The following is a 12,668-nucleotide window of genomic DNA, read 5'->3' as shown; positions in this document are numbered from 1 at the left end:
CTCTGTGCCTCTCTGTGCCCGGGCTGACCTTTCTGTTTCTTCCTTCCAGTTTTTACGACGAGCTCCTAACCCAAGGTGTTTTGAAGCCACTCACCTCTCTCATTGAAGGCATGGTGGTGAAAGAAGGGGATTGCAACTTCGTGGCACCTCAAGGAATCTCTTCCATCGTGAAACATTATTTAAAAGAGTCAGGTGGTGTCTCGGGTGCCTTACCATCTCGGGAGGGAGGGAGGGATAGAATTTAGAACTCAAAACTCAAAAAAAGAGAATGTTTAAAATTGTTTTTACAGGTAACTGGAAAAAATAAAAGGTTTTTAAAAAAAAGAATTAGGTGGGCTCCAGGTTTTTCCTTAAGAGATTGGGCCCTTAATTACTGAGTAAATCAGCATTATTCCATGAAGTTTGTGGTGGGTGGTCATTCCGTTGGACAGCCCACAGAAGTTCACAGAGGACAGAGAGGATGAGCGATTTGTTTCCGTTTCTCGGTATTGTCATCTCTGTGAAGGGCCCATTCACTTACTCACCAAGATCCAGAGACGTCAACAAAACGACCCCTGCCCCTAAGGAGTTGGCCTTCTAATGGGAAAGAGAAATCAACTTCATAATGAGAATAAAGCCACCATGGACAGGCAGCAACATGTGACCTCGTGATCCTGGTACAGCGGAAAGATGAATCAGATTGGAAGGCGGGGGACTTAGCCTCAGACCCAACCTTTGCCACCTCCAGACGCCTCAGTTTCCTCCTCTGTAAATCAAGAGGGTTGGACCAGATGATCTCTGTTTTGCAAGCCTTGTGTCATAGTGACATGGAATCCATTTCTGATGACTTAGGGGTTTAAAGTTTTAAAGGTAGTGTTAGTGGACAGCTACCAACGGTAGGCTTATTGAAAATCCCCATTAGCATGGTCTGTTTAGGAACTACCTTGAGGTTTGTTCCTGGACTGATTTCCATTTAAACTGCTTTGTATTTTTCTTTTTTCATATCAAAATGCTTAGGAATTTTATGGGGAATTGAAAATATTTAAAAAAACATTTACCTTAAATCTTCAAATATTATTTGTAGTTGAGGTGGTAGAAGATGATGGGGTAAAGTCTGATTTCTCTTGACTTTTCTCAAAATCATGCTCCAGAATTTTGTGTTTTCTCATGGTGGGTACTTAATCCAAAGGGATTTGAATTGGATTACCTTGATGAGTGATATTTTTCTTTTTAGTTGTTTGAAAAAATCTTTTTAATCATTGAATCTTTGTAGTTTGATGACAATGTTTCTGGGTAAGTTGACTATTTCTCTCTGAGGATTCATGGTGAATTCTGTTGTTATGTAGTATCTCCTTTTATCTTGCTACTTCTGGGAAATTTTCTTCAACAACTGCCTAAAAAATGTTGTTCGGTCATTTCAGACATTCATGACCCTATTTGGGGTTCTTTTGGCAGAGATACTGGAGTGGTTTGCCATTTCCTTCCAGCTCATGTTATAGATGAGGAAACTGAGGCAAACAGGGTGAAGTGACTTGCGCAGGGTCAAACAACTAGCAAGTGTCTGAGGCCAGATTTGAATTCAGGAAGATGAGTCTTCCTGACTCCAGGCCTGACGCTCTATCCTTTGCACCACCTAGCTGCTCCCTCCTTCTTGACAGATCATTTACTGTTAAAATGAAAAGGAGGGAACATGAATTAAGTAGGTAGCAACTGCTCGTCAGATTTGAGGCCCAGCAGCTTCTGTTTCATTATCTCTTACCAATTTTCATTCATTCAAGGAAAAAAAAGACGAAATCCCTTCTCTGTACCAAGAGTCGCGTTTGTTTGTGGAGGAGGGAAGCGATCTTTTCTTTACACGCTCTGAGAGTTAACCTGAGTGGCCTTTGTGCTCGTCCTCACACGTAGCCCACCATCTCCCATCTCCAAGCCTTGGCCCTAGTCCTCAAATGCTCTCTCACCTCCCCTCGTGCTCAAGTTCTCCCCTGTCCTGGAAGCCCTCCATGATCTCTTGCCCCCACCCTGGGTGCCCAGCTACTGGTGCCCTCCCTGGCTTCATCAAGCCCCTGTGTTCATTTTCTGTGTCCTGATGTGTGCCCGTGCTCTCTCCCCCAACACTGTAAGCTCTTTGCAGGTACCAACTGTTTCACTTTTATCTTTGTCTTCCCAGCCTGGCACCGTGGCTGGCACACAGCCAATGCTTAAATGCTTATTGGCTGATGAATAGCTAGTTCACCCCAGGCATCAAGGAATTCGAGTCCCACAGGGAGAGCTGCCTGCAATTTGCTGACAAAAGCTGAAGATGTGTAGATAATGATTTCTTTCCACTTGCCTCTGGGAAGTCAAGCATCCTTTGATTTCTTAGATTCCCCTGAGTGGGCTTTCAGAGGCTCAGGACTCCGTGGCTTGAAGGGGGTCTTCCATCTCTAGAATCTAGCATCTGGTGACCACCATGATGTGGAAGAAAGTACATCTGTATCTTTTCTTCAGAATTGGGGAAGGAACATGGGTGAACAAGTTTAGTAAGAGAATACCTGCTGTGCCTGCCGTCCTTTGACACCATGCACCATCCCTGTAACTTTCTGGACCAAGGTGCCCTCTATGCCCCCTATTTTGGGTCACATGGCAGCACATACTGAGAGCTGATCTCAGAGCCGGTCCTTTTGTCTCTCCCAGAAGATCTAAACTCAGTTTCCTTTTTATCTCAGGGGTGGAAGTCTCATATGGGCACCGTGTAACTGAAATCTACCTTAAAGATGACAAGTGGGAAGTCCACAAGGAAGCGGGAGGCTCTGAGCTGTTTGATATCATCATCCTCACGATGCCTGTTCCCCAAATCCTTCAACTCCAGGGTGACATCAAGAACTGTAAGTCTGTTCTTCCAGAATTTCCTTTGGGATCTTGGCTTCTTCCAGTAGAGCTAAGGGGAACCTGGCCGCCTGGTCTCAGCACTGGTTTAAGGTCCCACAGACTTGTCTGTGCACCTCAGACATCCCTGCTCCATTTTGCTCTCTTGTTATGTTTCTGGAGCCAGACCCAGCACAGCCAAAACAGTTTACAGTTCTTTCCTTGGCCCCGTTGTCCGTCTTAAGTCCACGTTCACGATCTATTGGTCACGTTCTTGCCTTAGAGATGAGGGGAATTCTCCATACCCAGAGCCCCTGGCTTGGCCGGGCTGGAGCCACTGTGGGCTGGCAGAGGCCGCCCGTGCCATGCACACCAGGTCGTTGGCTCCCTCTGTTCTTGCCCAGTGGCAAGCAGTAGCTCCCATAAAATGAACCTGTGTTTTTAAAGGACATTTATTTATTTGTTTTTACATATATTTGTAATCTTTCCCTCCCACTCTCCCTCTCCATTAAACACAAATGAAAAACAACCAACCCAGAAAAGAGAACACAACAAAAGCTTCACCATAGATGTGCCTCGTCCAGCGAGGCCAATTCCCACATTGTCTCTGGGTACTTTAGGTTCCTCCCCGTTAGGTGAGTGGCAGTGAGTGGGACGTCTTCTCTTGAGGCCTGGGGGCCTGTTGTCTGGTGTGCTGGGCTCCCCAGATGGTTCTTCTGCTGGCTGGATGTCATTGTATAAATGTTTTCCTAGATCTGCTCCCTGGTCTCTGCATTCGTGTCTGAGAGGTTTTCCCAGTTTGGGCTGAAACTGGCCACGTCTGCACTTCTTGTGGCTCAGCTGTATTCTGCTACTGTCTTAGACCTTCCTTTGGTTAGCAGGATGACTCTTGCTTTCCAGGACTGGGCCCCTCAGAGTTGCTCCAGAAGCTTTGTGCAGAGGGTCCTTTGCTGTTTCATTGATCTCTTTGGGGTATTGGTCTAGTCGAGGTAAACCTGGCTTAAGAGGTGCACACAGCTGAGTAACTCCAGGGCCATAGGGAACTAACCTGTTTATAACATAAAATACAGTAAGCATTTCCCCAGAAACAGTGGTCACGGGAGCAGCCTCATGGCTGCAGGGGAGGGAGGACAAGAAAGACAGGAGCCCAGAGGGCTTTGGGCAGGAAAGGAAAGGGCCTCTGAAAGCCTTTGGCAGAAACTTGAGGCAGGCCCGGCCCCTGCCCGGGGCAGCAGTGTCTCAGGGGACCCTGGAAGAGCCGGGTATAGGCCATCTGACCTGGGAGCCCCAGGTAGGACCCCATGGTTGGGGACTCACCCTGGAAGAGAAACGGTGAAAATTACAGAGGAGAGAGAGTGGGCTCGGGGGGTCTTTCAGGCTGGGGGCTCCAGTGGCTCTGCCTGCATGTCAGAAGCAGCTGATATGGAAGGACTGCCGCCCTGCCCCTGGCTCCCGGGCTCTGAGGGGGCACTTAGGTAACAGAAGAGACAGTCCCTGAGCAGGTGCAGTGACAGAAACATCTTGTGCCACTGGGTACATAGTAAGTGCTCTAGAAATGTCCTGAGTCATCTATGAGAGATCTAGATTGGTCGTAGGGAAGGAAATGGAGGCAAGGCTCTTGGCAATAGGCCCCACCTCCCTGGGCTCTTGGGAGGGTCACTAGCTCTTCTCCAGGCTTTAATTGGTGAAATACTGAAGACTCTTCATCATAAAGACAGTTTTGAACCATTCCATCATTTGGCATTGCAGGGATATTCCAAAGGCTTCAGTGATGTTTGACAGTTCTTTAATGTTTACATTTATACATGCACACACAACACCATAAAATATATATACACACATATGCGTATATATAAACACAAAATATATATGTGTTATATACAATATGTATACAATTTTATGTACAATATACAGTACATGCAATATTATATACTATGTATACAATATACACATCAAGGACTGTAAAAACATTAAAACTTTGGAACATCACTAATTTGAAACAACAAAATGATTTAAAATTGTCTTTACAATTCGGTAAATTTTATTTGTGTACATACATACATATATTTGAGTATGGGTTCCCCATTATTCTGAATGATTTCCTCCCCTGTCTTTAGGCATCTTTTACCTGTCTAGTAAATGCATACTTAGGTTATGATCCAAGGTTTATGGGTCCGATGTTGTGTTTAATTGGGTTGGCATAGGCCATAAATATGATTTGTTTTTCTTTTACTCTGAGATTGGGCAGTCTCTGATTCGGAAATCATGACGTCCCCATACTCCTCATGTAGGAGTGACTACCCCGGCAAGGGCATCCCATTAGATTAGCAGTTGGGGAGGCTTGAGCCCCCTTCCTTAGATCCTCGGTGATACCCCTTTCTGCTGCCTCTGGAGCCAGAGGAATGTGGCCCCTGCTGTTGGGCTCAGTGTAGGAATTGGAGGAGGAGGGGGTTCCCTGGTCCCATTTCTGGGACTTCTGGGGTGGGGGATGGGCTCTTAGCCATAAAGCTCAGGATACATTTTCCCTTTAGATGCAATATTCTCAATGGTATTTGGGGTTCATTGTAATAATAGTATAATAGAATAGTTCAACCACATTATGGGCCAAATGGGCTTTTGAGGCCTGGCTTGGAAACCCAGCCACCAAGTATAACATTTCAATGGAAAAGTGCATTCTAAGTGCCAGGAACTGACTAACAAATGAACTTTTATGAGCCCTGTGTCTTGGGGACAGCCTGTGTTTGTTATCTGTTTCCAAGGTAGAGAGAGACTCGAGGCCACGGCGTTTGTTTGACTACACACATTTTCCCATCAGGAGCCCAGGGGAACCTAACATTCTTTGGCCTTGCTTTGGGGATCAGGGTACGAGTTAGCCTGGACCCCCATAGCCCAAGCATGGTGGGCACTGGTTGGCCCCACTTCTGCCTTTAATAGGGCAGCATGTGTCTGAGATGCCGGCTAGGATTCTGACCATCTGAGTCAGGGGTGGGGAACCTGTGACCTTCTACGTCCTCAAGTGCAGCCCTTTGATTGAATCCAAACTTCACAGAACAAATCCCTTTCACAAAAGAGCCCCCTCCTCCTCCAGTTCCTATACTTAGCCCAACAGCAGCTCAAGAGTTCGAGTTTTACAGAACAAACCCTTTTATGAAGGGGATTTGTTCTGTGAAGTTTGGATTCAGTCAGAGGGTCACACTTGAGGACCTCGAAGGACACCTGTGGCTTCAAGTCTGCAGGTTCCCCATCCCTGATGAGGATTTTGTCATGGACCTCAGCTGTCCCAAGATATATCATCATGGATTTAGAACCGTAAGGGCCTTAGGAGCCAACAAATCGAGGGTCGTCTCCAGGGAGACGTCCAAGGCCACAGAGCTCATGAGGATCTGAGTCAGGTCTTCTGACTCTAGGTCCAGTGCTCCATCTAAACCACAACCCTGCCTCCCCCTTCTGTGTGCTGAGACTTTGGGGTGACCTGGTGGCTGAGGAGGCAGGGCAGCTCTAGGCCAGGCAGGGCCTTCCCATGTACGCTCTGAACCAGTCCATCCTCCTTTATAGAGGTTCTATAGCCAGGCCGGGCCAGGAGGGGGTCCCTCGTTTGGGTGTGAGGGATGAGCTAGGTGCTAGTCTGGCTATCTGCCCAGGGGGTGGTGTGATATGGTGGTCTGAACTCCTTTGAACATGACTTCTGACTCCACACCTCATGCTGGTTCCTGCAGTCCGTCTAATGACCTGCGAACAGCCCAGAGCAGAGGTCTTCTTTCCTGGACGTTGAGACAACCCTTGGTTTCAGAGGCTGGGGTACCCATGCTGTATGTAGTGTGGAGCAGCTGGAATGGCCCCTTGTTCAGAGGTGCCTAGGGTTCCTTGGGTGCCTTTGTTTGTGGGTAAAGCCTTTCCCCTCTCCTGACCTCGGGGCATACTCCAGACGGGGCTCATCAGATTCCCCCACTTCACCCCAACTTAGCAAGGGGGCTCCCCGTGGAATTCTAATCGGGAGAGTCCCCATGCCCTGGCAGGCTACTGGTCATTCATCTCTGGAAAATACCAATAAAAGGTCAAGCTGTAGAGGGGCTTCTCTTGTGCTTTCGCCAGGGAAGCCGCGGAATGCATCAGATGCTGGTCTGGACAAGGGAAGGAAGGGCAAGGGCAGGGCTGGCGTTGTTCTGAGAAGCCTCCTGTGTCTGCCCTCAGACAGTAGCTCAGTCTTCACACGCTTCCTTCTCATGCAGAAGTTCCCAGGGCTCCCTTTCCTCCAACACTGGGCTCTCTCTCCTGGCTCCGTCCCTCTGCAGGAAGCTTTTCCGAATCCCTTGAGCTGCTGGGGAGATTTGCCTCTCAACCTATGCACACATTGTCTCCCCTGGCTAGACTGTAAGCTCCTCGAGGGCAGGTACTGTCTCACTTCTGGCTCCTGGTAGGTCCCCATAACTGCTTGGTGACATTGACGTTGGCCTGTGCCCGGGGGAGGGCACTCGTTCTCACTTCTTCATCCTCTTCCTGCCTTTCTGGTGCCCTCCTTACATGTGCTTCTTAGGACTCCTAGCTTCCTTCAAAGCACTCCCCAAGGCCACCTCCCCCATGAGGCTCTCCCTGATCTCCAAACGTGGCTGCTGGGATTCTCCCCTGGAATAAGGAAGTGAATGAAGTGTTAAGTGCTCTCAACACCCATTTCTAAATGGCTGTCTTCTCCAAGTGTTGGAATGTGGGTTGACTCCCAGTTTGCCTCTGTCTCCCAAGTATGCCTTTGAAGGGGTCTGTCCGTTCATCACACAGCAATATTACAGGGAGTCTGGCGGCAGCCGCAGTTGTCCTGTGAGAACTCGCTGCTCGGCTTGGGGGGGCTGGGATTGTTTTGTATTATCTGGGCTTCAGAAATAGGCCGTCCTGGGCTAAAGTGCCTTCGCCTCTTGAGGCCCCAACAACCGTCCAGGGCTATGGGTTACAGAGCAATGGTAGCAGCAGATTTCTCAGACCCCTGAAGAACACTATTGCCATAGTTCTCCTTCCTTCTCACCCCCAGGCAGCCCTGCTGGCTGCTCCGGGGAACGGCGGGGGTCTGGCTCCTGGCCCCCGTACCTTCTACTTTGGTGGTAGTGTGGAGGACAAGCTTCTTTGGAAATCCGCCAGGCTGTGTGCAGGCGTTCCACAGGGACCCACTCACTCCTCTTACCCCCCGCCCCCATTTCCCTTTATTTGGGGTCAGAGAGTGCACAGGATTCACTGTTTCCTTTGGAGTCGGCGCACTCACTTCTCCACAGGGCAGGGAATTGAGTTAATTTGCTGTAAAATGGCGCGTCTCTAGAAGTTCTTAGAGGTCGGCCACTTTGTTCATTTGGATTAGGTAAAATCTTTAATAATCACAGTCTAACGGGATCTCAGAGCTGGAAGGGACCTCGGGGCCCGTCTGGTTCAATCTGTACCTAGCATAGAGGAATCTCTTGTCCATGCCATGCCTGGTAACTGGTCACCTGGCTTCTTCTTGAAGACCTCCGGGGGTATAGGAACCAAACACCTCTAGAGAGAGCGCACTCACTTTGTTTCTGCGTCGGCATCGATATTCACATCTACACCTGCATCTGCACCTACAAAAGCCAGTAAATAGTCAGCATTTATTAAGCACCTCCTACGTTCCAGGCCCTGTACTAAGGCCGGGCATACAGTACAAACAAAGACAGACAGTCCCTGCCCTCAAGGAGCTTACAATCTAACGGGGGAAGGCAACACACAGCAGGAGGGCATAAAGCAGAGGGAAGACGGAGGGGAGAAGATACCCAACTCAGGGGCACGGGAAAGTCAGTTAGAGAAGCCCCTGAGTGATACAACTAGCGGAAAGCAGAGCTGTCGACCACGCCACCTTCTTGGGGGAGGGGGGTCGGAAGTCCCAGCTCCACTCTCCAGTTAGAGAGGGCAAGGTTGGTGACCAGGTGGAGTCTGAAGGCTGATGAGGTCATGCCAACGAGGAGCCTCCCTGGCTATGACTGGGAGACCTTTTTCCTTTGATGGAGCAGTGAGACAGAGAGAAGAGAGGGGCTCTGGAGCCGGACGCAGAAAGACTCAGGCCCTCCGTCTGTGGGGCCGTGGGCAGCTCTCCTCTGTCTGGGCCTCAGCTGCCTCATCCTGGCCTCATCCTGGCCTCGTCCTGGCCTCGTCGCTCTCCCGGGTTCCTTTCGTGCCTGACGTGACATGCTTTTGAATTGAGAGACAGTGCAACAGAGGGGACAGGGTGGGAACACCAGGATTCAGTTCCTGCTGGTGACTCTCAGTTGTGTGATTGGGGCTAGGTGCTTTCCCTCTCTGGGCTTCTTGTCCTGAAGGAGGGTCGATGTGACAGCCCTGAGCCTAGGAGACAGGCTGGGGAGTGACTGGCTTGGCTGGGGACCACCCTGAGGGGCCCAAGCCGCTCTTCTTGCTCCTAGCCTCAGAGGGGGCTGTGTTTCCTCTTTAAATGACATCCCACTCTCCCAGACTCCACCTGAAGGTGGAAGGTGAGCCAGACTGTCATTTCTCAGAGACCCCTCAGGCCTCACAGGTCTGTGAGAAGTGGGATAATGCCCCCAGCCTCCTTCTTAGCTTAGCCGATCCAGGCAGCCCTCTTTGGGGCAGGGGGTCAGGAGATGTGGACCATCACTGCCATCTAGTGGCATAAGGTAATATTGACTTTGTCCCAAAAATCCAGGGGCCTTGGAGGTCTTTAGGGGACTCAGTCCACCAACGTGCATTTATTAAATGCCCACTAGGTGCCAGGCATTATGCCAGACTCGAGGGATACAGAGAAAGGTAAAGAGAAGGTTTCTGCCCTCAAGGACCTTGTGGTCTGATGGAAGAGACAACGGGAGAACGGCTATGTTCAAAGACGATACAGACAGGCTGGATGGGCGCTCAGCAGCAGGGAAGGTGCCACCCACAGGGGCCTCTCCCGGAGGGCATCTATGAGCTGAGCCCTGAGGGAAGCCGGCTTGTCCGTTTCATGTAGGTGAGCTGAGGGCAGCACCAGCAGCTGCGGGGCAGGACCTCGGAGGCACCAGGGATCCTGAGAGATGGCGCTGAGGAGGAAAGGCACCCCGGGGCTTTGCGGCTGCAGAGACTTGTGGAGACCAGCTTGTAAAGGGCTTTAACAGCCAGGGGAGTCTGCAAATAATGGGGGGTCACTGCAGTTTGTGGAGTAGGGGAGTGATATTGTCAGGCCAGTCTTAGAACACGTACTTTACTTTGCCTGCCTGAGATGCAGGGATGTTTTACTAGTAGGAATTGAACATCTTCTAGTCACCCCAAGAGCAGCTTGACGTAAGCTCACGAAGGAAATGGCAGAGCGCAGAAATGGCCTCTGAATGCCCGGCTTCTCATAAATGCAGCATCACAGAATTCTAAAGGTGAAAGGGACCCCAACAGCCAGCTCGTCCAGAGAGTCCCCCAGTCACAAACTGGACAGAAGTCATGATTTAGTTTGTCGTTGGTGAAGATTCAGGGGGCCTTTGTGCTGTGAAGGAGGCTGGGACATCAGCTGTGGTCAGCCTCTGTGGGGTTGAGCAGAGGTGAAGGTCTCTGGTGCCAGGGGAAGACAGTGCGGGATCGAGCAGACGCCTTCCGTACCAGACCTGGGTTCCATCCTGCCCCCAGGCCTAGTACAGGCAGAGCCATCTCTGCTATGGCCAGCACCACTGTATACACTGCCACCAGCCTCAGTACAGGCAGAGCCATTTCCACTATGGCCAGCACCACTGTATATGCTGCCCGGACCCGAGGCTGGATCATCCCTCCACTTTCATATCTAATTGGGCTTTGGGTTAAATATGAAAGAAGAAAGCAGTACGTTTTAGGAGTTCTTGAAAAGTGACAGCAGTGATGGCTGTGGTGGAAACCTACACGTTACTTTATCACCTCCAGCCCTGTATTCAAGTCTAAGACTGGAGGGTTCCATTTCCCCCAAGTCCACATCAGATCCCTAGAAAATACATAGTTCCCGGGGCTCATCTAGACTATAAAACAGAGTTTGAAGGGAGTGTGCAGGTTGTAAGTCTTCTCCACTGTGGTGGCAAACACCCATGGCCTGCTGTGGCCTTTTTGTGCGCTTCTCTGGCATCTCCTCCATCCAGGTGAGCCACAGACAAGTAGACGCTCATCTGTGTGAGGCCTTATTCCTGTTTTGTGTCCTGGACCCCTCTGGCGCAGTCTGGTAAAGCCTCTCAAACCCTTCTCAGAATAATGGTTTTAAATGCCTAGAATAAAATACATAAGATTGCAAAGGAAATGAGTCATACTGAAATAGTTATCAAAACAGTTTTATAAAACCAAGGTCATGCATGGTAGGTTGAGAGCCCCAGCTCTAAGGAGAGCTTTCAAAGTGCCTTTCTCTTAATCCGTCTCTGATGGCGAACCCTGATCTGTGAGGTCCAACAGATCACTCCTGCCCCACACAAAGAACTTATTAGGCTTACTTCTGTTTGCCAGACTAACTTTGTAGGTTCCCTCCCGAGGACTTTTGGACTGTGGTGTCTTTATCTCATCACAGAACCTATTTCAGGGCGACTTCAGCAAGTATCTATGAAGTGCCAGGCACAGCGCTAGGGTCTGGGCATAGAACTTCCCAAGTGGAGCAGATTGATGTGGAACCATCCTCTTGGTCACCTGGGTTCGTAACCTTGGGGTCGGCCCTTCTCCCTCCTCCTTCCTCGCTGGGTCTGTCCCCTTCCTCCCCACCCTCCCGTCGAAGCCCTTGTTAGCTCCTTGCGATCTCGTCCTTATTGGTTGCTCTGCTTCTCGGCACCCCCCTTTCCAGTCCATCCTGCGCATCCCTGCTCAGATCACGTTCTTAGGACGTGGGGCCAGCCATGGCACACACCTGCTCAAAAGCCTTCACTGACTTCCTTTTCAGCATGCATGTGATACTGTCCAACAAAGTGCAAGCCCCTGGAGGGCAGAAACTGTTCCGCTTTTGTTTTTGTATCCCCAGTACCTAGCACAGTCAGTGGCTTGCATTTGGTAGGTGGTCAGTAAAGTGAAGGTTGAATTGAATTGAATTCCTTGGGATTTTTTGTTTCATTTCAGACAGTCAGTTTTTGAATGTGGATTTTTGGGTCTACACTGCCTCTAGTTACCTAGGATCCCTTCTAGCTCTGGGTTCTATGGTTCAATTCTGGTGTTTTTCAAGGGTCGTACTGTATTTGGGACAAATCACAAAGCCCCATCGTCTTGAAGGACGGTGTTGCTATTTTGTTTAGCCCATCTTATTGGTCTCCCTGTCTCTCTGCTGTCTTCTCTGTCCATCCCCCCTCTAACCCTGACATGAAATGATGTACAGCTAGTGTGAAAGCGGGCACTTCGAGCAGAGCTGGGCTTTCTCCGCATACTGGCTGAGTCACACTTTCCCTGGGGCGGGGCTTTTTGGGGGGGGGGGGTGTTGGTTGTTGTTTAAAAGGTCTTTTTTGCCAGCGCTTGCTCAGTGAGAATAACGGAGGTCCTGTTTATGTTAAGAAAGTGCAGGAAAACCCATTTATGACATGATTTGTTGACCCTTAGATTTCAAATTCCTATCTATTTCACTCAAAATACAATGAACACCTACGGTAAATACCATAGCATATGCCTTTAGAGCCTTATAAAGACCTGTCATATAAAGGCCTTCTTCTATATATCTTTAAGCAGAGTGCTTGTTGATATCAGTAAGAATTTGGGGTGGAGATGGGCTTCAGGTCTACAACTAGACAATGTGTCCTAATGAGAGCTGACTGCGTTGTGCCAGAGAAACCACTCTGGGGTTTTAAGAAAGGGAAGGGGACTGTGAAACCGGCTTAGGATGCATGTGCTGCTTTGTACTGCTATGGGATCCCTCCAGGCCTTAGTTTCCT

The 12,668-nt window shown here is 49.6% G+C and overlaps 1 protein-coding gene across 3 annotated transcripts in view; it reads left to right on the top strand.

Annotated features, from left to right (window-relative positions):
• RNLS (renalase, FAD dependent amine oxidase) overlaps positions 1–12,668 on the top strand; it is a 242,861-nt gene that overhangs the window by 1,384 nt on the left and 228,809 nt on the right. For all 3 annotated transcript variants that reach the window (XM_027840560.1, XM_027840559.1, XM_027840561.1), the window contains exons 3-4: positions 50–192; positions 2,685–2,843. In XM_027840560.1, the coding sequence (XP_027696361.1) occupies positions 50–192; positions 2,685–2,843 (302 nt within the window). The remainder of the gene's footprint in view (positions 1–49; positions 193–2,684; positions 2,844–12,668) is intronic.

This window comes from Vombatus ursinus, unplaced genomic scaffold (genome assembly GCF_900497805.2).
Source record: "Vombatus ursinus unplaced genomic scaffold, bare-nosed wombat genome assembly UNPS02014847.1, whole genome shotgun sequence".
NCBI classification, from domain to species: domain Eukaryota; kingdom Metazoa; phylum Chordata; class Mammalia; order Diprotodontia; family Vombatidae; genus Vombatus; species Vombatus ursinus.
This window is presented reverse-complemented; position numbering and strand designations above follow the sequence as displayed.